This window comes from Centruroides sculpturatus, unplaced genomic scaffold, assembly GCF_000671375.1.
Source record: "Centruroides sculpturatus isolate CEXI.00-Female unplaced genomic scaffold, Cexi_2.0 scaffold128, whole genome shotgun sequence".
In the NCBI taxonomy this organism is placed as follows: domain Eukaryota; kingdom Metazoa; phylum Arthropoda; class Arachnida; order Scorpiones; family Buthidae; genus Centruroides; species Centruroides sculpturatus.
This window is the reverse complement of record NW_019385268.1, coordinates 477859-504940: the sequence shown is the minus strand read 5'-3', so window position 1 is coordinate 504940 and position 27082 is coordinate 477859. Positions and strand designations below refer to the sequence as shown.

Sequence of the window (27082 nt, the reverse complement as noted above, 5' to 3'; positions counted from 1 at the left end):
TGCAATTAGTGCAACCAAGATTTATTAAATAAACTCCATTGTTCTATTTTATCTTTTTTTTTTGTTGACAAAGTATTCATCTACATTTCACTTTACAGAACCTTAGTTAAACAAGTTTATATTAATGATATTAATATATTAAAATCCATTCGAGTAGAATGGATTCTCCATTAATATAGACTTGTTAATATAGACTTAATACTCTATTTTGAACACAATATTTCTTTCAATTATTAGATTGATAAACAAAAACAAATAAAGCAAATTCCTTTCAAATTTCAATTTTTTTCATATTTTAAATAGAAATTGATAATAGAAAATGTTGCACACAATGCACATATCACCAAATTATTTGTGAGCTGAAATACTTTACACATATTGCAGTTTGTCCATGAGAAATAAAGTAATCTGCAATTGTCCAGTATGCTTTGAACAAACTGAAAATTGTATATCACGATGAGTAAAAACTGAAATAAAAAGTTATTTTAGACTTTACAGCTGTGTGCTGGATAATCCTAGGATCACTAAAGCACCAGGCTTTGATTATGACATTTATAATGTACAGTACATTAAATAGTCCCAAATTTGTAGACAATGTATAATAACACAATTTGTAATTAATTCAATAAATTTGTACATAAAATCTATCTATATTAAAGGATCTATGATGAAAAGATTTACCTTTAAGAATTTGTTTCTTTGGTAACAAATGTTATATAAAATATTTTTATATAATAAAATATATTAAAGAATATAACAAGAAATGGTATTTTATCTTAAAGATCACAAATGTTCAACAAATTTATTCTCATTTATATATTATACATTAATAGCATGCATTTTTTCCCTGAAAATATTTTAATTTGTTTATTATATAAAAAATTTAATGAATAAATTTACTATTTCTCTGGATTTCAGACAATGTAAGCTATGTTTTATGCTTCTATTTTAAGGTAATTTTATTTTCCGATCATTTGATCAATTATTGTATTAGGATTTTAAAAACTGCAGTGATACAAACCAATTTACTTTTTTCTTTTTTTAAAGTTCTTTAAGTTATAAAATTTTTGAATTTTAAAATTTATTTAAGTTATTGGATATTTAAATTAGTTGGTCCTGTAAATTTATTTTATATTCAATTAATTTTTTGAATCATTAATCTATTGTGTTTTTTTAAAATATGAACATCTGTGCCTAAAAGATAAACTGGACTATTATTTCATTGATTCTTCAAATATATTAATTTCTTTTGAATATCAATAAAACTACAGAATCGAATATCTGTTGAATCAAATTTTTATATTAAAATTAATAAATAATTTTTTACAGTAGAAAAGTCATTGATTTTTCTTACTTATGATTTAACAGTATGAATAAAAATATAAAACTGATAATTAGCATATTATAAAAGCACTGACTATACTCATCACATTTCAAACAATATAGAATTTAAAGACAGAAGAAACAGCATATCAAAACATTGTGAATTTTTAAAATTTTATCTCATCACATGAAAAATACCCCAAATACACTCCAAAAGATCCAGTGATAAGTTGCATAACTTTCCTGACAAAAAATACTAAGATATATTAGCACAAAATTGAAATTGTTTGTGACACCATCTCAATGAAATTTTGTTAAATAAATAACTTTTATATTATTAATTATTATAAAATGGCAAAAAGCTTAAAGTTTATAGTAAAGATGGGTTTTATAAAAAATTGTAAATGTTAATACTGAGTAAATCTTCATTAAGTTTGACCCCACTCAAGACATGACACACAATCCCTTCCTCCCACTCCTTTTAACTACCAAAATTTAATAGTATCAATGGCCCTTATATACAAGTTAACATGCCAAATTTTGCTTCTTAATTGTTATCCCATCCTATTAAATGATATTAAAAAGAAACAGACACCAACATGCACATATTCATGGATTTTTTTTTACTTTTTTTGGGTTCAGGTAGTCTCAAAATGTGAAGACTTGCAAAAAACTTAAGAGGATCAAATTTGACATAATTCCAATGCTTTTCCTGTGTTATTTACAATAACCAGGAAAGTAAAATCATGAAATTTTTTCTTGCTATAAAAAATTTATTATTTCATTTTATTAAGTTTAAAATTAAATAATTTTAAACGTTTATTGTAAAACTTACTTGTTGTAAACTCTAACCACATTTCTTTCCAGAGAGATTGAAGGTCTTCATTTTCTTCATTTGATATGAAAAATAAAAATTTTTAATTTAAATATATATTTGCATTAAAAATTAATCATCATAAATAAAACACAAATATATAATTTAATAATTACGTTAACATGAAAACAATTCTAAGTTCTTTAAAATAACAACTGCTTTGCTGGCATTCACTTTTATTTACAAATTACTCTAGTGCTTACAAACAACCAAGTCAATTGTCAGGAGACATACAAATGAATTAATTTAGTAGCTATCTCCTAGATCTGCACTACAGTCAGATATTACATCAATAAGTGAGAATTTTGGAATAAGAGAAAGAGCTTGGAAACTGCTGAAAAAAAATTATGGATATATGAAAGGTGTTTGACAGAAAAAGTAATCACTGACAAAGATTGTGAAATGTCAATGAATGCCTGGAAATGGCTCATAAATAAGTATTATTGTTAATAAATATGTAGTTTTAGGACTAATTAAGGCAGGACTTCTTTCTATCGAGGGTGAAGTTTTTGATATTTTATGTCCATATTTTTTATTGTTAGTTTTAGTATAGGCTTATTTTTGCTGATGTGAGAAATGCAGTCCTCATACAGTGAGTAAGTAATGGATGCATATAACAAACAAAAAGCATGTAATGAGGCTATAATGGTGCTGTAAGGTTGACTAGGTATCTTTAATTCCTTAACTGACAGACATTGTAAAGATCCAGAACTGAAAAGAATAAAATTGAAAGTTTATATGTGGTATATTTCAATATCTATAATTTTCTTTTGTTTTTCCACACAGTTATATTGAAGATTTTTTAATCAAATTTTAAGTTTAAATTTATGTTTTCACCCATTTTTTTAAGCATTACAGATGGAATGGAGAAATGTGGTTTATTAGAAGTGGAGCACTTAATTAATACAGTAGAGTAAGCATCTGCTTGAACAATGGCATTCTGCTTTAAGATAGTTCTGACAGAGTGACATTATGTAAGATTAGTTTAGCCAGCTGCTTTGCTAAAGAGCTGCAGCACCACCCATTCACTAAATGCATCAAATGTTGCATGTATGGGTAAGTGGGAGGTTGTTGATTATGATTGCATTGATTGACAGAATTTTAAGAATATTTGATGGGCTTTGCTCATATTTTGTTTCTCAAGAAAAATGTCCTGTTGTATTGGAGAAATTGTTTACAGATCCCTGTTTAAAATTATGGTTATCATTTGCAAGATATTAAGTAGATGTATTCCAAATATACACCAGCTTCATTGAAAATATTTCAGTTATAAAAGTAGTAGTTAAGAAAGAACATTTTGTCAAGATATTAGAAGACTGAAGAAGTGAGTTCTCTAACTTCTGATGTCAAAAAAATAGTAAAAGTGTTATACAGATTCAAATAAAAGTAACTTAAGTTTATTGAAGTAGCAGGAAATTTCTACAAAAATAGCCTATAATATATGAACAAAATAGAAGTGCAGCTGAGAAACACTGAGAAATTTAAGTTACTAAGGAAGCTACTGTACCTGAATGGAAAAAAATTCAGTTTAGTCTGAACAAAGACTAATAACAAACTCATGTATTTGATCAGTGGACCTTCATAAAAGATATAATCATGGGATGATTGAATACTTGGAATAAATAAAATATTTCCGCATTTGATAGATGAATTGAAATGTTTTGTAAAATGAGTGAACAATATCTATTGATACAATTTCAGAATTTTTTATAATTTAGTAGAGTTTATTCAAGTGTGGCATTTGTGGAAAAATACTTTCTATTAAAAAATAGCATATAAGGAGAAATCCAGGTTAAGTGTTGAATCAATAAAAGCTGTGCTAATTGTAAGAAAATTTATTGCATAAAGTAAGTTCATCTGAAAAATACATGTAGTATGCTGATGCTGATTAAATATAGCATTTAAAATTAGTCATTAAATATAACAAAGCTAACCTTTAGATGATTTTCCGTGCATGGCAAAAAATACTAGAGGCAATGCTTCAGTCAAATGTCTTCTAAATATATCAGGACTGTGTAAGGCTATTGAATGCATGGTATATACACAAGATGTATGAACATAATCTTCTAAAAAAAGAAAAAAAACATATAATAATTTGTATTTTACACTATTATAATCAATAATATCTCTATCAACTACAGAGATCTCAACCTCTGATTTTAAAAAAAGCTGACATTTACCAATAATGCAGACAACCTAAATTTTAATCAAAACATAGGGGTTTTGACAATTTTGATGTGATTCTCTAGTACAAAATGTACAGAAATAGCAAAAAATACAGTAGACTTTTGCTAATCTGACCATTCCTTGTACAGAATGAATAACAAGTGAATATATAGGCTCAAAGGCAGTAAATGACTTGACCCATAGCTCTTCAGTACCATTTTTCTTTTGGAGATAGGTGAGCAAATAACACAAAACACTGACATGTAAGACTGCAAGAAATAAAACCAAGTAAACAGGAAAACAGGATGTGTAACATGACTAACATTTTCATAGATTATCACACTGGAGAGTATGCTGAATTATTGAAAGGCTGGATAAGTGGAAGTCTACTCTAAATTATTAAATATGATAATGATATAAGATTATTTTAACAAATCTGTTTTTACTTTTCATCATTTTGTACTTGTTACATTAGCACAGTATATATGTATGTATGTATGTATGTATGTATATATATATATATATATATATATACACATAAATACATATATGAATATATACATACATATAAGTTAATGACAAGCATATATCTATAATTTTGTATAATTAAAGCAAAAAAATTTCAACATTGTCACTTTCTTTGATGCTATACAGAAATTTAAGAAAAATAACTTAGGCAGCCATCCTTAATTTTGCCAACAGCAATCAAATAAAAATTTTAATGCCAAATGATATCAGGCTATATTACTACTACTATTACAAATTTACAACCCCACCTATGCATTTGGTGAGAGAATATTTTTTATTAACTAATGTTTTAGTATATTCCTATAGGCCATCATCGGATTTATTAAAACCATATAAAAAAATGTCCAATGAATAGAACATTCCATTTAAATTTTAACTATATAACAACATCTTGAAGCCCGATGTTTTAATACAAACACAAAGAATCACTATTAATAATTATAATAGCCTGATTATTAATGGCAATCCTTTGGCTTAAATTTTAACCTTTAAAGTATTCTAAATACAAATTTAAATTGAAACAAATTAAATAAATAACTTATGAAAAATATAAGGTTAACAATAAATAAAAATAAAGTTAAAAAATATACAAGGTTAACAAAATACAAATAAATATGAGAATAAGAAAAACATATAACAACCTATATTGTTATAGCTCTCACAAGAGATGCAAACACATTACCTTCAGCCTGAAAACACATCATTGAAAAAAAGATTTGGGCATAAAAACCCCTGAATTATGTGTCCTCCTATAATCATATTTGGCTTGTGTGTTATACTCTCAAACAGTTTTTATTATATTTTTCTTATTACAGTTTCAATACTTCAAATACCTTATAATTATTGTATTTTATCTTACAAACTATCATAATTTTTTATTTGACTGTAGAGAAAAATATAAAATTTGATAAAACTTTTGTTATTAAAACTGAGTGTAACAAGAAACAATGCTTTTAAAGATTTATAATTAGAATTGACAAAAAAGTAGACAAATACTGAATAAAGCAGACAGAACTTTACTTTATTAGACAAATTCTGTTATCATTAAATTGAAAGTCTCTGATGACTTAATAAGAACTGAAAGCAGAGTTGCTTAAAGGAATAAACTGGTTTATAACAAAATCACCAACAAGTGTTGAAAATCTTGTATAATATGATTGTTTTAAAAAATTAAATTCATATTCTAGTATTTATTATTGTTTAAAAAAATTTCAAATACCTTCTTTCTCTAAATACCATACTTGAATTTTTCCAATTACTTTATTTACACTACTTTCTTTTGAAACCTAAAAAAATTATTCAATTGTTTTAAAATACACATTTTTAATTTAACATTATACATGTTAAATTTACATAAACAATTTTTACACTATTGTGAATTACAGAAATAAAGTTTATCTTTAAACATTCAAAAAATAATAAGTATAATATACTTAAAATATAAATAAATAAAAATATTTGCAAATAATTATATTTATTAGTTAAACAAGAAAGAATTATAAGAATATACATCTACAAAGTTAGAAATACGTTAAAATATTGATAATAAAATAAATACTGTAATGCATAAAATACATTAAAATTTATTCTTGAATGTTTAATCAAAATAAATCATTACCCTCACTAAATGTCCAATTGCTTTAGCATAACTTCTTCGTACTGCACCATTTCTATCATTAAGTCCACTAATAAGGGCACTTAGCAATTTTCCTTTTAAAATAAATATATTTATATTTTAGTATAAATAAGTGAATGTATAAAAGATGTGAGAAAGTATTAATTAACTTTTAAATGTAATTGGCTAAGTATAATAAAAAAAATCTTAAGCCATAGACTTAAAAATCTTCTGGTTGGAGCTCACTAACTTATACCAAGAAGATGATATTTGATGTAAGCATAAGGGCCATTGAAAGCTTATATGGGGCCTGCAGGTAGAGTGGACCCTTATAGCTATTTTTTCAAATGAAAGTTAACAGAATCTAAAATTTCATTCTGTTATCAGAAAACAAATTTGAACAAAATGCAATAATGTAAGATACCTGATATTACAAAATTAATAAGATAATTAAAGTTTTCGTATTATTTTTGTTAATTATAATGATTATTTACCTGAATATTGTTGTAGTTCTTGAGGACATTGTAAAGTTAGAGTTATTATAAAGTTAGCACAACCACTCTGTAAAAATGAAAAAATTTAATTTTAACTTCATATACATTATTATGATTTTAAACATTGTTATACAAGCATATTATAAAATGACTGATAATTATTTCACATTGTATATCCCTTATTTTTTTATTTAATCTATGCATATATGTATTATGCTACACTTCATTTTAATCAAAATATGCAATTCAATTTTTACCAGCTAAAGTGCTTTCAGGAAATTAGTATGAAGATGTTTTATCAAAGAGATTCTGTAAATTTATGCAAAAAAAAAAAACCTATATGATAAATTATAAATTAAAAGATGAGTGAAAAAAATGCTTAATTCTGGAAACCAAATTAAATTTTTTTCAATAATGTTTTCATTCTTTTATAAGTTCATCATCAGCTGTGAAAATTAGCAAATGCTTTAGAACAAATACATTTGAAAGAGAAAACAATCTCTAATGCAAAAGTTTTATTTCTAAATTATTTATTTTATTAATAATTATTCTTAACATAAGTGGGATGTAATGTCTTTACAAGTTCTTATGATTCTTATTTTTCAATAAATCAAATTACTTTGTTGGATTAAAAAAAGCTTATTTTGATAAAATTCTTGGAAAGTACATTTTTGAGATTCTGAGAATGTCAGGAGTAGCTCTAAAACACATAGATTCCATAAGTTCATGTCATTTCTAAATATTCCATTATCTCAAAATGAATGAAAAAATTTTACATAATGTATAACGAAATCAAGAAGTCACAATGCAATAGTCATTAATAAACTGCATTTAATTACATATGTACTCAAGAAATAAGATTATTTACCAAATCCATAAATATTTTTTGTCTGTCTAATTGAATAAACCTGATTAACCTGATTATTATTTTATGAAAGTGTATTGTTCAAATGTATTTTACAATGAAATTGTTTCAAAATGATATCAATACAAAGATTGAATATCTTACCTTTGTTCCTAATGCAACAGAGTTTCTAATCAGATCAGTAAGACGGGGTACTAATTCCTTCAATATATCATCATCAATGTATTGCACACACTGAAAATGATTAATTATTAAATTAATTCAACTTTTTAAAAAACTTATAGTGTAAAAAAGTTTAAATAATTGTCAAAGTGATAAAATCTGTTAAATAAAACTTAAAAGCACATGTTTATAAAAGACTTAAAGATTTCACTTTTCTTATTTTTGAGTTCTTGTTGGTGTATCTTCTGGATATAAAATTCCAAAAACATTAAACATTAACATAAATATTCCATAATACATCCTAAAGAAACCAAACTAATAGTAATGTTAGACTTATGTCAATTATAAATTTATGAATAAAACACAAATGAATTAAAAAATTAATCAGATTTCTTCTTTAGTTATAAGACATTTTTCCAAACATTTTTTATTCATCACATTGAAATCTAAATATTTTCAACATATTTCACATTTTAAGTTCATTTTTAACTCATACTAACAGATTTCACTCCAGAAAGTAGTTTTCTTGTTTTTGAGTTTGATTGAGTTAAGAAAACTCCAAATAAAAAAATTTTGGAATTATACAGATTAAATATTTTTCTAAAAAATAGTTTTAAGAGTAAATTCTAGTTGAAAATTGAAATTAATCATTAAAAACAACATATACAGACAAAATCCAAATTTTATTAAAAAAAAGTCAAATATACAGGACAAACAAAACCTGATATTAAGCAAATATACACCTGCAACTGCTGTAATGATCGAACTAAATTTGGATATAACAATTATAAATTAGAAATGAATTTATCACTAGAGTGAGGTGTTAGCACCATCTCATATTAAAATTAATAATTATAATATTTAATTAATTAATTTAGATTAAACTGGAAAAAAATAATTGGCCCAAAGCAGGACTTGAACCCACAACTCCCACTTACCGTGCAGATGCATTTCCAGTTACTAGTGCCAAATTCATTTCTAATTTATAATCATTATATCCAAATTTAGCTCAATCATTTACAGCAGTTGTGGGTGTATATTTTAAAAAAGTCATTAAAGAAAAGACTTTAGAATGCAAGACAGATATTAATATCAACAGAAAAGACTTAATTTTAGCTAAACTAATACATTAAACCTTCTCTAAATTGGAACCCTGCCAAAATGGAAAAAATATTCAATAGCACACAATTACCCAGTTTAGACAGGTTTTACTGTATTAATAGAACAAACTGAATCAGAATGATTTAAAATTAATGTTATATATCCATCAAAAGATATTAAAATATTATTTTTAACAGAAATAGTGTTAATTAGATTAAATAATTTTTATAGTCTGTCATTATACTTATTAGATATTTGAAATTATATTTTTAAAAGTATATTTTGTTCAATTTTGAAATATAGTAATACCTCGACTTACGCTACCCTGACTTACGCGATTTTCAAATCTCGCTGATTCGTCTTTTGTTTGAGTGCCACGCAACTCTTGATTACTCACTTCCCCCACACTATTGTTCAGCTTACATGTTCGGATGTGTCGTTCATAATCGACACATAGCTACAATTTATTTTGTGTTGTTTATTTCTGTGTTTGTTATATCTACGGAGACTTGAGAGACTCTATGTGGTGATTTCTTGTAACCGTGAACGAATCAAAAGACAAGATAAGATTAACGAGAACATTTATTAGCTTACATACATCTGACTTGGATTTTACACAAATTGTGAAATTATACCCCGACTTACGCGGTTATCGCTCAGTCCCACCTATCGCATAAGTTCAGAGTATTACTGTATATAAAAAATTTTTTGTTAATTTTTATCTATATTCTATTAATTAATTTTATTTTAATTTTGTATTAAAATATTTATGATGTTTATAAAAAGCTCAAATGCACACAAATATTCAATTCTGCATTTTTTTGTTATGATAAAATCTTCAATAATGATAGAATAAAGATATCTCTTATTTGTTTAAAATTTTAAATTGTTTATGTATTTATTTTAAAATATTATTCTGATATGCATATTATACATTTTAAAAAATAATTGTTAATTTCCTTATGATCATAAAGTTAGCACATAAAAATAGATGTAAATATTTCTTTGATATTGGATGGTACCATCCAATAATGAAATTAATGAATTTCTCATTGAAAATAAAGATATTGATTAACATCCAATGATTTGCCTAAAAGATCTTGCTACAATTTGGCTAATTAAATAATTAACCTTTCAGCAGTAGCATAGTCAGGCATGATGCTACCTCAAAGTAGTGGAGAATAAATGTGGGAAATTTTTAAAGTATTTTTCCATGCGTTTTTTCTCATTACCATTTCGGAAAAAGATTTTGTAAACAGTCTAGTAAAGAAAAGTCTTTTTTATTGTTACATAATTCATTTTTTATGTGAACTTTTTTTTGTGGTAGTTTTTGGCGATATTCCCAAAAGAATTTAATGGATATATTCTTTTCTCACCACTGCCACACGATTGCCCTGGACGAATATATCTGTCCTTCACTTAATACAAAGTTAATACAAAGTAATTTATTTAATTAACCAAATTGTAGCCCAATCATTTAGGCAATCATTGGATGTTTCAATATTGGGCTTTGCAATGTCTGTTATATTTAGATATTGATTAAGATAATTTTAAAAATTAATTATCATAAAATAATTTGTAGACTATCAATATAATTTGTGGGGTTCCAGACGAGGTTCGAACTCGAGTAAACTGTGAAATTCTTGCGTGACACAAAATGTAAACAACGAGACTCGGAACGGTTCGAGTATGTGTCAAACTATCTGTCAAGGTCTTAGTGGAAGACAAACTCTAACACGAGCGCTCATAAACAGGTAGATCTTTGACTCGCGTGTCTATAAAATGTTGGCTGAGATAAACCTTTTTGAACAAAAAAATAGGGGAATTTTTGATAGATGAAAGGTGAAAATGATCATTAAATTCTTAGACGTCAAGAAATGGTAAACAATGGCCTGAGTTATGAATGCAGGTGTTATTGTTTTATAGACAGTGACCGAGCAGAGTCGACAAAGAGGTATCAGATGGACACCTCAAATCGGACCTTTCCCACAACCCAAAAAAGTTTTGTCTTGCACCTGGAGACAAAGGAGAGACCAATCGTGAAGCGAGGAATGGAACGAGGGACCAATCCGAAATGCGAACAGTGGGGGAAAAACTATAAAAATTGGAACTTCAAGGTCGAAAGAGAGTCTCCTCTGGATTAAGCCTATCGTTGTGATTTAGATTGTGTTGTGCAACCACCGATCACCCAGGACGCCGCAGCTTAACAACGAACATCTGTATCGTTCAGTGATCCTTCTCGTCCACCCAGGCTGCAACCAATCACCCGAACTTTCACTGTTCACAGGAGCACCAAGATTTGGAATTGTCCAATATCGATGTAAGCATGAATTCGAACAAATAAACGGGTTTTCTTTTGTAAAACACTTGTTCTTCATTTGCCTCCTCTGCCACAATCCACATATGCAGTTTCCCTTAGGCTCATTCTCACGTGAGATAAATTGTTTCCCCCTTTAACTTCGGCAAACTTACAAATTTGAGTAGAATCCATAAATATCATTTTTATTATAATTTAATTTTTTTAAAACACATTATAAATATCAATAACTTGACATAAAAAATTAGATAAAGATTGAGTAAGTTATACATAATAAAATGCATACATTTTATAAAATAACACAACAATTTATAACTTACAAAATTTATGGTTTCCATCATTGGACTTTTCTGGAACACAGAAACTCTTTGTATATCAAGCTAGAAAAAAAACAACAAAACATATTTATTTAATATGGCATTACTAGAATTATAATCATTCTTTTTTAAAATATAAACTTAATAACTGTAGATTAATTAAAACATTTTTAAATTTTAGTTTATCATATGTGGTACAGTTGCAGTCATAGTACTATCTTCTCTTACAATAAATATAATTAAAAACTAGAAATATTGAATCTTTTGTATTTTAAATTACTACGAACATTAATATTGTTTATTAAAAATTATTTTTTTGTTGAGTTCTTTTCCTTTATCAGATTAATGGTAATTGAGACTAGACAATGGCAAATCTCAATTAGCATTAATCTAATAAAGGAAAAGAACTCAAAAAAAAATAATTCTTAATAAACAATGTCAATGTTCTCAGTAATTTAAAATACAAAAGATTCAAGATTTCTAGTTCATAAAGCTAACAAGCTCCGTTAGAGAATACCTTTTTAACTTTAAAATCATTTTTTTCATACATGCCAATAATGCAAGAAATTTTATATAGTTATATAAAATTTTACAAATTTTTATATTAACACTATCAGCAATAATTTTGTTACTTTTGTAGAATTTAATTCCCAATCATCATTGCCCAAATTATGTAAATTAGTAGCTAAAATGAGTTAGCAGTCAAAGTATAAAAATCAACTATATTTAACACAATAGAAATAAAAATTAATAAAATAATTATAAATAAAATTTCTTATGCTATCTCATAATCTTGTATCAGAAATAATGAATACACCCAACGTTACTGAACTGGAAAGAAACTTGTTTCTCAAAATATTTCTATATAATCATTAAATATTGATAAAATCAACAGATTAAAAAAATATAAAAATTATCTAAAGAAGACCAAAATTGCAAGTTAAAAACTTTTGTATTAAAATGGAATAAACTTACTTTTTCTTGATTAGATTCATCCAGTCGATTGCTTAAATAATTGATGACATTAGGCTCATTAATACTAAGAGCTTCTAATAATGCTATAAAAAGCAAAGGAAGATGAGGTTTTAACAGATGTCCAGCTTTCTTACTAATTTGTACAATTGTAGATAAACTGAAAATATTAACAATTTTATTAGTACCACAAAAATACTTGATAGTAAATACTAATTGTACATAAAAGCACAGCAGTACAAATTATAGAAAATATAGATAGTTGTGTGATTTTATTATTAAAAATTTTTAATTTTATATTGTTATATATAAAGTAACCAATGTTTGAATTATATTAATCATAAACCAAAAGAATTGGATTATTTTCAGACTTAAGAAGTACTATTAATCTAGAGAATTTGATCTAGAATAGTTAGTTAAGTAACCATCTTATAACAATAAAAATTAAAATTTTAATACAATTTTTAAAATTTTACAAAATTTTAGAAGGAAAGATTGATCTGGAGCATAGGTCAAACTGATATCATCTGGATACTTTGCAGACATGTTGCTAGTTATATCTGGACTTCTATTCAATTCTGTGAAATCCGTGATTTTTACGCCGATGTCAGAAAAATCTTTGTAAACAACTCCGAGGAAAAACCCATTCTTGGTGAGAAGTATATCGGAGGTCACCGATTGTTTTCACATTAAGATGGGAAAGTTGACACTTAGTTGATCGGAATGCACCGTAAGTGTCAACAGAAGTTGATCACGTGACTCATTTCCCACAAATAACGTATAAAAGCTCAAGTCCCCCGGAAGCTCCAAGCAATCCCTCGAAAGTTATACTTGGTAGATGTGCCATATTTGTCTCCATACTCCCGACCGAAAGGACATACGACCAACCACAGCCATTTAAACTTCCATCGCCATTAACGAACATATTCAACAAACGCATATTAGACATATCCGCATAGAGGTATTTGTACTTTTTAGAGCTTTGTGAACTCTCTCTCAGACTAGCATGTAAAGCTATTAGAGCGTCCCTTTTGTATAGTGAACTTATTTAATCACATTTAACCTATGTATCCTAGCTTATTTATATAAATAAATGCTTGTTTAGTTTTTAAACCTGTCTCCTGTCTCTGAAGGACACCTGCTGACTTACCGACGCACTCCCCACTCAATTTTTTGCTCTCCTAGCCATCCGACAAGCCGAGAACGGGTTTTACCAACCTGTTGCAGAGTAAGTGGTCATTTGGGATGAGCCCAGTGGCCCACTGCTAATCTCACAATTCCCTTCCAAACATATATATGCTTTAGAATTATTACATAATCATACAGGTTGGATATCATCATGCCAACTGGGAACTTCTGTAGACCATGGCTCTCTATATCTTTCAGCCATCTACTAACAATTCAGACATTCAATACTTATACATATAAAACAACCAAAACCTAGATTATAATAATGACAAACCAAACAAATTCGGTTATTTTTAGGATATAAAAAGAGAGATTTCTTATAGTTTGAAAATTACTTGATTTATTTGACTTATGAATATATATTAATGGTTGACATATAATTTGTTATTAAGATAATCATCAGGTTTAATTTTTGTAGATGTTTGTTTGCCAAGATGTTAGAATGTTTTGAAGGTAGGAAAAAATATTCTGTTTTCTTTTTTGCTTAGTGTAAGAATACTTTTTTTTTTAAATTAAAAAATAAGTTCAGATTTTGATGATTGACTATTTTAATAATTATGTTTAATTACTTTAAAATTTAATTTTGCTTTGTTAACATGCCTATTTTTGACTCATTAGTGTGTGCATATTGTCTTAAATACAGTATCTTTGAGATAAATTTAAAGAAATTAACATTTTATTTACAAATGTAGATGCAATAATAAATAAGAAAGAAAAAAAATTAAATTTACTAACATATTGATTCCTTTCTTTTTTTTAAATAAATGAAAATGCCAGCATTTGTTGTTTTATTTCACGAATCTGTCTGCTTTTAAATATTTATTCAATTCTGAAATATGATGTTCTAAATTTAAAAGTCATTTTATCTTTTAAAGTTTTTAAAAAGTAAAACATAACAAGCAAAACTGTTAAAGCAATACTTTGCATTTTCATTCTTAAAACCATTTTTCCTTCTTTTGTTATCTATACTAATATAATAAAGAGGTAATGTTTGTAAGTTTGGATGTAGTGGGTAATCTCTAAAACTACTCATCTGATTTCAAAAATTCTTTCACCAATATTTAGAATGGAACTTTAGGGTAGAAATAGACTGTATATTATTCTGATAAACATTCATATAAATTAAAAGATATCATCTAGGTTAAGGCTTTTATGATCAACAGATGGCGCTACGAGTACAACAACCTAAGTTTGCTTTTCTGGATGAACTAAAGATCATCTTCTATCTATCTATATAAATAAAAATGTAATGTTCATTTCTTCCTACCGATTTTTTTGAAATTTTGACACTACATTGTATTCGAATACGCACGTGTTTTTATATAATATACATGTCGAAATTCCCCCCACTGGGGGGAGATGGTTAGGATTAAGGGTTACTGTAAAGACCTCTGCTTCTATTATACTATTTTACATGTGGTTTTTTGCGTTTTTGATTCTGTTTTAATAGGGTACGTCAACAGAATATACACTAAGATAGGATTTTTTGAAAAATTCCCCCGTGGAAAAAGTGTTATACATTTATANAAGAAAAAAGATCATCTTCTATCTATCTATATAAATAAAAATGTAATGTTCATTTCTTCCTACCGATTTTTTTGAAATTTTGACACTACATTGTATTCGAATACGCACGTGTTTTTATATAATATACATGTCGAAATTCCCCCCACTGGGGGGAGATGGTTAGGATTAAGGGTTACTGTAAAGACCTCTGCTTCTATTATACTATTTTACATGTGGTTTTTTGCGTTTTTGATTCTGTTTTAATAGGGTACGTCAACAGAATATACACTAAGATAGGATTTTTTGAAAAATTCCCCCGTGGAAAAAGTGTTATACATTTATACAACAACGCGTGGCAAAATCTGCTAGTTGCTTATAAAAGGTATTGTAAATATTCTGTTGGAATTAGGAATTATGTAAATAAATTGTGGTCTGTACTTCAAATTCCTATAAAAAAATGTTTCATCTTACATGTTAATTTTAATAGTATTAAATATTTAATATAATAAAAATCAATTGTTTCAATTACCAAACATTAAAAAGTGTATTTCTAATTTCTTACATGTTATGATTTCCTTGCTTTTATAACTATCTTGCCACTGATTCTAAGTTTGTACTTACAAAATTAGTATTAATAATTAAAGCAAACTGGATTATTTATTCAGTAATTATGCCTAATTATTTTGTTTAGTTAGCTAATATAAAATTTTTTAAATTACCTTATTTCTCTGATTTCTGCCAAAGAACTCATCAATCCAGATTTCACAAGGACTGGTAAAATGGTAGTTAACATTTTCTCACTACTTTTTCCCAAATTTACATCACAAAATTTAATACAAATCTAAAAGAAAATATATAAAAAAAACTTAAATTCTTCAACTTTATTAATAAACATCTGTGCATTTATTTTAAAAAAAAATTATTTTTTATTCATTATCTTAAACTAAAAAAAAATTCATATCAAAATTTTGTAGAGAAGTTTTATGACAAAATGTTAATATGCTGAAGACGATGATAAAATCCATTTTGCTATTTTATCTACTTGTTGATTACTATGTAATTTATTTAAAAAAAATTAACTTAACAACTTAATTTCTATAAAGTTGTTATGAAATAATAATCTAGTTACCTCTAATGACAAAATTTGTTTCATTTCTAATTTTTATTTTTTTTTATTTTATTAATTTCATTTCTTTACAACTCATAAACCTAGTTGTATCAAGTTGTAAAGATGAAATTTAGACATTTCAATTTTTTCTATAAATAATTGGAAAAAATTGTTCTAGAACAATCAATGTGAGTNAGTGCGAGACATCGGTCCAGGGTTAGATTCAATACCTCCAATTACCAATAAAGCTCGTAATAATAAATATACATCAAAATCTTTAATGAAACCAAGATGAAAAACCAGACATTTTGTAGAAGCAAACATATCCAAAGCACTTTAATTCAATAAAAAACAGCTCACTCAAAAACTCACCAACACTGACGAACGTCGGAAGCGCCCCCCTATATTAAAATATGTAAAATTTAAAAGTAATATTTGTCTTAAGGAATTAAGATTAAGATACTGTATTTATCTTATTCTTTGAAAGTGCAGAAGAAGACAATGATTGTTTTTTTTTTTCCTTGACATTATCATGATAAAGCTATTTCCAACCAAGATCACTGCCTTCAAAGAATTATACTGTGAACAACTGGATTGCTTGAACACCAAGATCAAAGAACTTTGTCAAAAAATTGACAAAATCTGATACCACAACAACAATGCACCAACACATACAGCAAAGATGACCTTAGACAAGCTGGTCAGTCTGAGCTGGGAGGTTCTGTCTCATCTACCTTACAGCTCAGACCTTGGCATCAATTGATTACCATCTATTTTGTGCCCTGCAGAACCATATTGCCAATATACAGTTCAATAAATATATAGCCGAGATTCAAGGCTTTCTTCAAAGATAAATCCTAGTCATTCTATGTTCAAGAGATTGAAAGTTTGCAGCAAAGGTGGTGAGATTTAATTGATATTGACAATTACCTATCAGGCTAAATGTAATCATTATTGAGTTAATGGTCAATAAAGTTTTTTTTGAAATGTATAAATTTTACTTTTATAACCTGATATTAGTCACTTTACTGCTTTTAATTGGTATTTATATTGACAAGACTATGTCTTGTTTATAAAATTGTATTGCCTCATGTTCTTATCAGCATAGAGGTATAAAGGAGTACACATCGAGAGTTGATATTTGGCACAGAGTATTAGGTGACCAAATCATTTGCGCATAAAAAATCCAGACTCGTAGGTAGTCAGGGAACCGAGAATCGAATCAAAATAAAATACAAAATGGCGACCCTCTTCTACAAACAGGCAAAACAGGCACCTCACCCCACCGAAGTCAGGTAGGGGAGAGTACCACCCGCAGTCATTCTAAGAAGTGAACTCTAACCTTAGGATTGAGGGCACCTGTGTGTGACCTTCTCCCTTTGACCTCGCTTTGCTCCTAAACTCTAACGAGGAGAAACATCTTTTTACTACCTTTTGATTCAACAGCCATGCTGATCTTGGATTTATACTATATATTGACGTTGTTGTAAATATCTGCCGATACAAATTAAGTAAATTATTAGTTTCTCAGTAAATTTTTAATGACAGAACAAAAGACAGAACACGTGGTCGAAGTCACGTGGTCATCAGGGACAAGGTAGGAGAGACATCTTTTCACTTCACGTTAATTTAACCGCTTCTGAGCCGCGCTCGAGTGTGACTCGAGCAAGTTTTATAGCGTTACGTAAAAATCGGTCGTTAAGGCCACTTTTGAAAAAATTATTTTTTTTTTGAATTTTTGGAATGTTTTTTAGGTCCCCAAATTTTTTCAGAATTTTTTGCGCGCGCAAAAAAGTTTTATCGCGATTTTAATGAGCCTTTGATAAGGCTCGATTAAGGCTTAATGTTTTTTTAATGGGAGTTTTTTATCAAAATTAATTTATCATTCTAAAGTTGTAGTGCACCGATTTTCCTTCGGTAAAGTTATTTAAAGCTGCTTTCTGATGTCAAAAACGACTTCCGATAGTTTTTTAATTTTTTTAATTAATAGATTTTATTATATAGAAGTTTAATTAATTAGGGGGGGTCGGAAATCGCAATAAAAATTATAATTTTTTTAAAATATTTAAAAATATACCGCCAGATTGAAGTCACCCTACTTTAAACCCTTGTCCTCCCGCGATGTCTATGAGAATGTCCCGGGAAATCCGACTCCAGCTGTGTTCAAGGTCATCCAGATGTGTAAACAATAACTCATCGGTGTTAAATTTCACAGAAAGGCGAGGCAAAGAAAACTAAATGATGAAGCTTTTTAACCAAAATTAACGCATTTTTTTCGTTTTTTTTTCAGTTTTAAGTATTTTTTATGCTTAATTAAAAATTTTTTTTTTTAAATGGACAAAAAGGGATTAATTGACAAGACTATGTCTTGTTTATAAAATCTTACTGCCTGATTGATGTTCTTACCAGCATAGAAGTACGAAGGAGTACATGTCGAGAGTTGATATTTGGCACAGAGTATTAGGTGCCCAAATCATTTGCACATAAAAAATCCAGACTCGTAGGTAGTCAGGGGACCAAGAATCAAATCAAAATAAAATACAAAATGGCACCCCTCTTTTACAAACAGGCAAAACAGTCACCTCACCCCACTGAAGTCAGGTAGGGGAGAGTACCACTCACAGTCATTCTAAGAAGTGAACTCTAACCTTAGGACTGAACACATGGTTTCTTCTATGTTAAATAAAATTTGTAATCTAATTTTGTAAATTTGGGAGTGCTTCAAATATGACATTAAAACGGTTTTATGTCATTACAAGTGAAGTTTTTTAAACATTATCTAGTATAGTAAAATTGTGAGACCGATAAAAGTTTGACGTTATATTAGGGTTGTCATTATATCCAATGATGTTATAATTGGGTTAAACTGTATATTGTTTGTACAAAATAAAAAAATAATTTTGGACGATACAATAGCCACGATTATTTTTTTCAAAAATGGGAAAGTTTCGTTACACATCAACAAAAATTCAAACTGGGCCAACATGCAACAGAGAGAAATTTCCAAATTGGATAGGTTAATTTCATCGAAAATCCATCGTGGCCTGCGAAGTTTGAACGATTGTACCCAAAAGCAGCGATACCAAAGAAGATTGGAGAATGAGAATGAGATCTGCCTTGAGGGTCAAAGTGATTCCGCTTAGTAGTGAGTCTCCGAGAGATAGTCTTGTCCCAAATACAGTTTTGCCGTTTTACTTGTTTTTTTATTTAAAAATATTTAAAATTTCTCTAGAACTTTCAGGTTAAGATCTGGGATATCTATCCAGAAACTTGAAAGCACTAGGAAAATCAGAAATGTGATTAATTAAACTAATGTAAAGTCCAAGTAAGCAGTAGAGTGAGTAATACAAACACATTTATTGTGAAGCTTTGTTGAAATTATTTCTAAAATTTAACAATTTGGTTTATTTTTTAATTTGTTTGGGTATGTTAATGTATTGTTTTCCTACTTCCCTTAAAGATTTGCTTCAATCTTCAATAGATATACAAATCATCAGTCTGAAGTTCTTCAAAATAAAGATTATTGAATAAATTTTATCATTAGAAAAAGAACGATCAATATTTTAAAATTTAATTATTAAAATTTGTGATCAATATAATTAGTAAATTAACCATGATTATAAATACAATCAAATGTTTATAAACTATTATATAATTAATAGAAAATTCCATACAATTGCTAGTAATAAATATTATCTGCGGTTCTCTTAAAAAAGTAATAATGAAATAATTTTCCTTACTTAATTTCTAGTAGATAAAAGACAAATAACATTTATCATTAATAATTTTGTATCATTATTATATAAATCTAATTCTATCATAGATTAATTTTAATGTATTTAGTATTTTAAAAAAATAATACATTACCTTGCTAAGTGTTTTTAATGTTGAACTAGCAGCATTTCTTACTGTTTCCTAAAATGTAGTAAACTAATATAAACATTTTTAGAGTACATAAAAATTTAAGGAAAGAAAAAGTGTGTATTAACTCAAATTTACTACCTTTCCTTTAAAATATGAAACACTTCAAAAATAACAGTATTTTTGGTTTAACCAGAAAAAATACAAGAATGAAAAAAAGTAAAAATATGGGATGATTGTAATTAATTAAAGTACCCCTATTCAACATTGTATAGAAAGTTATTTAGCAGTCTAAATGCAATCAAATCTGGTCTAATGACATTTCAGGACATGTAGATATAGAAGACATTTGTTACAAAAAATTAACACCAAAATGCCTACTATGGCACTTTTGGTGCTGCAAGCAATAAATAGTAGTTTACTTTGCATGAGCATGTGTTGCAGACAAAATCTGAGGATAAAAGTGGCCATATTATTGCATATCATTTTTATCAGCCATGATCATCATCACTATGCTGGAACACACATTTTGTGTGAAGCTGTTCTATGAAAATAACAGCAATGCTAAGGATGCACTTTAGAAATCTCACTAATAATTAAAATTTCATATTCTAATTATTAAAACTTTCTATAAGATGATAATTTGCACAATACAGTTATCAAATTTTTATTTTAATTAGTTAAAGTTACAACAATAAATATGGCTGCTTTTAGATGTCATTTAAATATTTTAATTTTAACAGTATTTGGTTTAAATATAATTATTATGAAAAAAGTCAACTTACTATTTATTGTATAATTGTCAATCATAAAATAGAAATAATATTAAACAGTTAATCAGATATATCACAATAACTTACCTTAATATCATCTCTAAGACGAAAACATTTTTCCCATAAATCAGGAAAATAATCAATAATCTTTTCTACATCTCTTCCTCGTAATAAATCCGACAATGCTAAACAACTGCAATAGATTAATTAATTTATTTCATAAAATCATTTCATTACTCATTACACTGTAAAAAATTAAAATGTTGATAAATAAAGTATGCAAAATATAAATTCTAATTATAAGATGCTCAAACTCAGAAATAAAATTTCCTGAGGGTTTTAAGCTTCTGAAGAGATTTTTTATTTTTAATAGTTTCAAAAATAATGTTTTGATAACAAAAAATTGCCAGACATTTCTCTAAAATAATGTCTAACACACACAAATATGAGTTTTGTATGCATTCAATTGATAAATTCAATATAAGAGAATACATATACTAAATCTTATATATAACTCTAGCTACAAAAAAACATACTAGAAATGTTTGGAATCTAGCCTGTTATGATTTTTAAATAAAAATTTGCAAAGTCAATGTGGGCAATTTTGTAGATTGACTACATTTACTTTCTTCCATGATAATTAAACAATTTCTATTATATCATAAAAATTAGAACAAAATCATAAATCTGAATTTTATTCAAATCAGTTCTGAATTTTCCTCAATCTTTGTAACAAACTGAAATTTTTCTTATATCTGTATGTGATAAACTGTTCTATGATGAAATTAATCTGAGCACCAGAAACCTTGGTTTGATGAGATTTCATTGTTTTTATATTGGAATACTTTTCATTTACAAATCAAAAGCAAAAAAACTTATCTCATGCTACCATCCTATTTATTACTTAATAATTCAGATAACATAATACTATTCCACTTTATTTTTGTTATATTTTTAATAATAAGAAATTATTCTTAAGAGTTCATATAAGAAAGACATAATTACTTAAGAGTTCATATTATTCACTTTTTAACTGATTAATAAATTGTAATCCTGAATACTGAGAAAACTAACTCTCTTTTCAGATGGAGAACTTTTGCAACTAACTATATTTACTCTTGAATAAAAAATTATATAATATACTGTATAAAATTGATTAAAATATTAGAAATTTCTACTATTTCAAAATTCATTAAAAATTTAATTTTACCAAATATCTTTGAAAATATCATATTAATCTGTAATTAACAATAGAATTAAATAATATATTTTACAAATTATATAATACTCTAAAAAATTTTAATGTATACTTATGTATTGGGAACCCTCTGACCTAAACCTTGGTCACCCATTCATCATATTATTAATCAACAACATTTCATACAAGAAAAAAAATTCAACTTTAAAAATAGTATATTTTTATTGTTAAACAAGAATAGACATCAATTGAAGTACAGCCAATTAAACAATTGTGATATATTATTGCCCTTAACATTGGAAAAAGAGGTGTCTACTGATCTATTAGACCCCCCACCGATAATGTACAGTACATAGTATGTATATTTGCTATATCTTAACTAATAGCAATACAGTGGTACCTCAGGATACGAAATTAATCCGTTCCGAAACTGAGATCGTATCATGAAAATGTTGTAAGGTGGATCATCTTTTCCCATACGATTACATCTAAAACCAAATAATTCGTTCCACCGCGAAAAACATACTTAAATTAAAGCCAAGTAATACATTTAAAAAAATAACTGTAGTAAGAAAAACAAATGAAAAATGCAAACTAATGTAACGTCGTATGGTGAGTTTTTGTTCGTATCGTGGAGCAAAAATATGTTCGAATTTCATGTCGTATCCTGAAAATTTCGTATGCTGGGGCGTTCGTAACCTGAGGTACCACTGTACTGGCAAAAAAAATAAAAGGTAGAAAATGCCACTTTATTATGGATACTGTAGGTGTGAATAAAAGACAGGGTAATAAACAATATAGTAATTTTAAACAGGTTGATGCTAGAAATAAAATAATTTGTAGTTAGGTACAACACAAGAAGTTTTTCCAATTTGATTAAATAAATCCTGGGTAATGCTATTAATATTTTTCAACAACATCCTGTTTAAAACTTTTAAAAAAATATTTATAGTTTAAAAAAATAATAATATTTTTTTAAACATTTTCAATTTACCATGATTCTCTAATTCTCCACTGTGGACTTGTAAGATTATAATCAATATCTTTTATTATTTCTTCTAAATACTGATCAATCTGAAAAATATCAAAACAATTCATTAAATATAATAATTTAACATTGTTATATAAGTTTGAGTATTTCATCTATTGTAGTTAAATAAGTACAGTAATTATTGTAATTAATTAATAAATTATTATTAACTAATTATTATTAATTAACATAATTTATTAAATTAAGCAAGTTAATATAAAATAAATCTGTTTTTATGTTTCAAGATATAATTATATATTAATGATTTCAACAGATCTAAATTTTATTTAAAAGAAAGCATTAAAATTCCAATTGCCTTTTAACAATGATAAAGGAAGGAATGACTGCATTTTTAACAAAGTTTATAAATTTAGTCATTCCTTCCTTTAAATACATAAAAATATTTAATTTATTCAAAACTTTATAAAATGTTTTAAAAATATAAAATTTCCAAATCATATAATAAAGTTAACAACTAATTTCTAAAAATATTCTGATTAATACTGATAATTTTGTAGTTATTGTAAAAATTCATATTGTTAATCTGCAGCTTGAATCAAACACTAATGTATTTTAATGACTAAAACTGATTTAATGTACATAGATCACTAATTTTAAACACAAATGGTTACATGTTCATACTTTTTTTTTTACTAGTTTAGTTTTTATGCATGTGACTTTTATAAAAATTTTGATGTTCAAAAAGAAAATTGCAATTTAGATTAAAATATTTAATTTGTAGAGTAGTTTGATAAATGTAATAATAAAAACACAATTCTATTTCATAAACAGAATAATAAGAATTAATTCAATTGGATAAATTCTTATTTAATTTTAAGCATGTGTAATATTAGAAAAACCTATTTCAGGTTCATTACTGATTTTCTGGTATCTCTTTTAATCTGGATAGAATTATGAGATGATGCTTAAAATTCCCACAACTGTCAGACTTATCTAATGAATGGCCAATAATGGTATTGCAATAGCATGTGCTCACTTGAATTCTCTACATTTCAGCTGATGATCATTTTACTTTATATTAAACCATAACTAAGATTTATAAAAAAATATGCAAATGTCATTAGATGAATTAGATGGAAAATGAATAATTAGTGATCCATGATGCACTGTTAAGTTATTATTGAGTGACCTTAGTTGTAGTAGAAAAACAATCAATCTAATGAGGTTTTGGAATGACAGAAAATCAGTAGTTGACTAGTATTTTAAAATAAGATAAAAAGATAATTTATGATTTTTAACAAATATGTCTAATTAAAATTGTCTTTTCAAATTAGAAAGTTATATTTGCATAGATAAGTTTAAATACTATCTTCTGGCATTAGTGTTAAAAGTAAGAATAAAAATAATTAAATTTTAAAATTAGTTTTTAATATTTAAAATATCATCAAAAATACAGAAATGCTGAAAATAGAATGTCCACAAACAGAATATTTAAAATACAAACTGCAAGTAATGATATAATTCTTATATCTCATTTTCCAATAGTTATGGCTTTGTATCTGCTATGCAGACACATTATTTACTGTTTAGAAATAATTATTTAAAAAATCAATGGTTTAATTAAAACTATCTCTGGTATTATTGAAATATATGACAAAATGTTGGAAGTACATGTAAAAACAAAAAATATATATATACAGTGGGTGATCGGTTAACAAACATAATCTGTTCCAAGACTTTGTTCGCTATCTGAATTGTTTGTTAACTGATTATGGATTTACCATAGGTTTTTATGAAAATTTGATTAATTCATTCTGGAGACCCCAAAAAATAAAAGAATATATACTTTCTTACTACATTCATTTATATGTAATAATAAAAATACATATATACACAGTCTTGCATTTTTATTAGTCATTTTTTTCTGTTTGTGAGGGTTAAAGAATCTGTCTAATGTCAATTGCTTTTCTCTCTTTTTCAAGATTTTTCAGAAGTAATTAATAGCATTTTAATTGTAGAGATCCCTAAGCCTATTAACCTCAACCTGGTTTGGATGCCATTCTAAGATCGTTGTTCTGACATCATCCCACTACTTCAAAAAAAGATTTAATAGCAGATATTGACATTAATTCTCTTTTTCAGAAGAAAACATATCTCACTGAATTTCTTGGTATTCTTTATTCAAGAGTTCTTGGCACTCTTCAATGTTCTTTATTTCTCAGATGTGATTTTTGTTACTCCTTACTGCTTGAGTCTTCTTGATAATACAGTATCTTTCTTAGATAAGATTGAACTGCAGCCTACTGTAGACCTGTTCAAGCCATACTGCCCAGCAACAACAGACATCAGACATCTGCTCACTCTCTACCTTTGCTGTTACACTCTCACCTTTCGAAAATAAAAACCGACACAAAACTTAAAGTGCCCGCCTGACAGTCTCACGAATACTATAAAAAAATTGTTTGTGTCAGAAAAATAAAAGACTGGAATTATAAGGGAGAGTTTCAAAGTTCAGAGGAATACTATCTGACTATACGAGTTAAGTGTCAATGGTGACATCTCCCGCACTCCAAAAAGTTTCGAATTGTTGTCTGAAGACAAGGGAAGACCAATTCATTATTTTATGTCACTTCTTCTTGTGTTTGTTCTGTGAGGTGTTCGTTGCCTGCAGACATAAGTGTCCTAGGAAAATTCCTCCTGGACTATGGACTGGACATTAACTATGACTTGCACACCCATCATCCTGCCAATGACCCAGACCCCAACATCTGTCTCCATCAATCCACCATCCCACAAGGCATAAACTACTACACTGACGGATCCAAATCTCCAGAAGCTGTAGGCATGGCTGTTATCCTCGATGACCCAATGAAGAAAACCTTCTGGCAAGGTGCCTATAAGATGGATCCATCTTGCTCCATCAACCAAGCTGAGCCACTAGCCATCCTTAACATCCTTAGAAGTATCCAGGATAATATAACCAGTTACAACGGTAAAAACATTAACATCATCAGCAACAGTTGAGTCGCCCTTTACCAGATTCGTAAGCGTAACTGCTGCCTTCCCATAATCAACAACAGCTTAAATATCCTATACGAAATCTCAGATACAGTCAATATAAAATTTCACTGGATCAAGGGCCACTCAGGAAGCAATGGCAATGACAAGGCGGACAACCTAGCCAAAAAGGCCTCCTCTTTATCCACAGTGTGTAGCTACTCCTCGATTCCCCTGTCCTGGGTTCAAGGTAAGCTGGACTCAATTTTAATGTCCTGCTGGCAGAAGGAGTGGGATGAAAGCCTGACAGGGTCTCACCCACAACTTTTTCCCCAGTATCTCTCATAGGATCAGCAACCACCATTTTACTACCAATCACGTCATGACCCAAATTCTTACAACACATGGCAACTTCAGAGCCTACCTCTACAGGTTCTTGAGGAAGGGGAATGGTTTGTGCCTCTGTGATACTAACGAGAACGAAGATCCAATACACCTAATCTTCATCTGTCCGGTTCACTCACGCCACCATGCAAACCTTCATAGGACTATTGTGGAACGTGGATATCCTTGGTCATGCAAACTATATACCCTTATTGAGGACCAGATAATCTATCAAGAATTCAAGACCTTCGTGGAACACCTGAAACTTACGCACTATACTGCTACCAGCCTAAGTGGCATCTAATGGACAGCTCATCTTCTGAGTCAACAAGGACCCCTCCC

At 27.7% G+C, this 27082-nt stretch overlaps 1 protein-coding gene across 1 annotated transcript in view; it reads right to left on the bottom strand.

Annotated features, from left to right (window-relative positions):
* Positions 1-1501: 1501 nt before the first annotated feature.
* The window catches only part of LOC111636903 (proteasome-associated protein ECM29 homolog), a 67492-nt gene continuing 41911 nt past the window's right edge, over positions 1502-27082 (bottom strand). The window contains exons 7-18 of the mRNA XM_023382293.1: positions 23363-23442; positions 21258-21363; positions 20404-20451; positions 16148-16269; positions 12738-12894; positions 11766-11825; positions 8010-8099; positions 7001-7067; positions 6510-6601; positions 6111-6177; positions 4132-4263; positions 1502-2212 (exon numbers count right to left, since the gene is read on the bottom strand). Coding sequence (XP_023238061.1) covers positions 2100-2212; positions 4132-4263; positions 6111-6177; positions 6510-6601; positions 7001-7067; positions 8010-8099; positions 11766-11825; positions 12738-12894; positions 16148-16269; positions 20404-20451; positions 21258-21363; positions 23363-23442 — 1134 coding nt within the window. The 3' untranslated portion in view covers positions 1502-2099. The remainder of the gene's footprint in view (positions 2213-4131; positions 4264-6110; positions 6178-6509; positions 6602-7000; positions 7068-8009; positions 8100-11765; positions 11826-12737; positions 12895-16147; positions 16270-20403; positions 20452-21257; positions 21364-23362; positions 23443-27082) is intronic.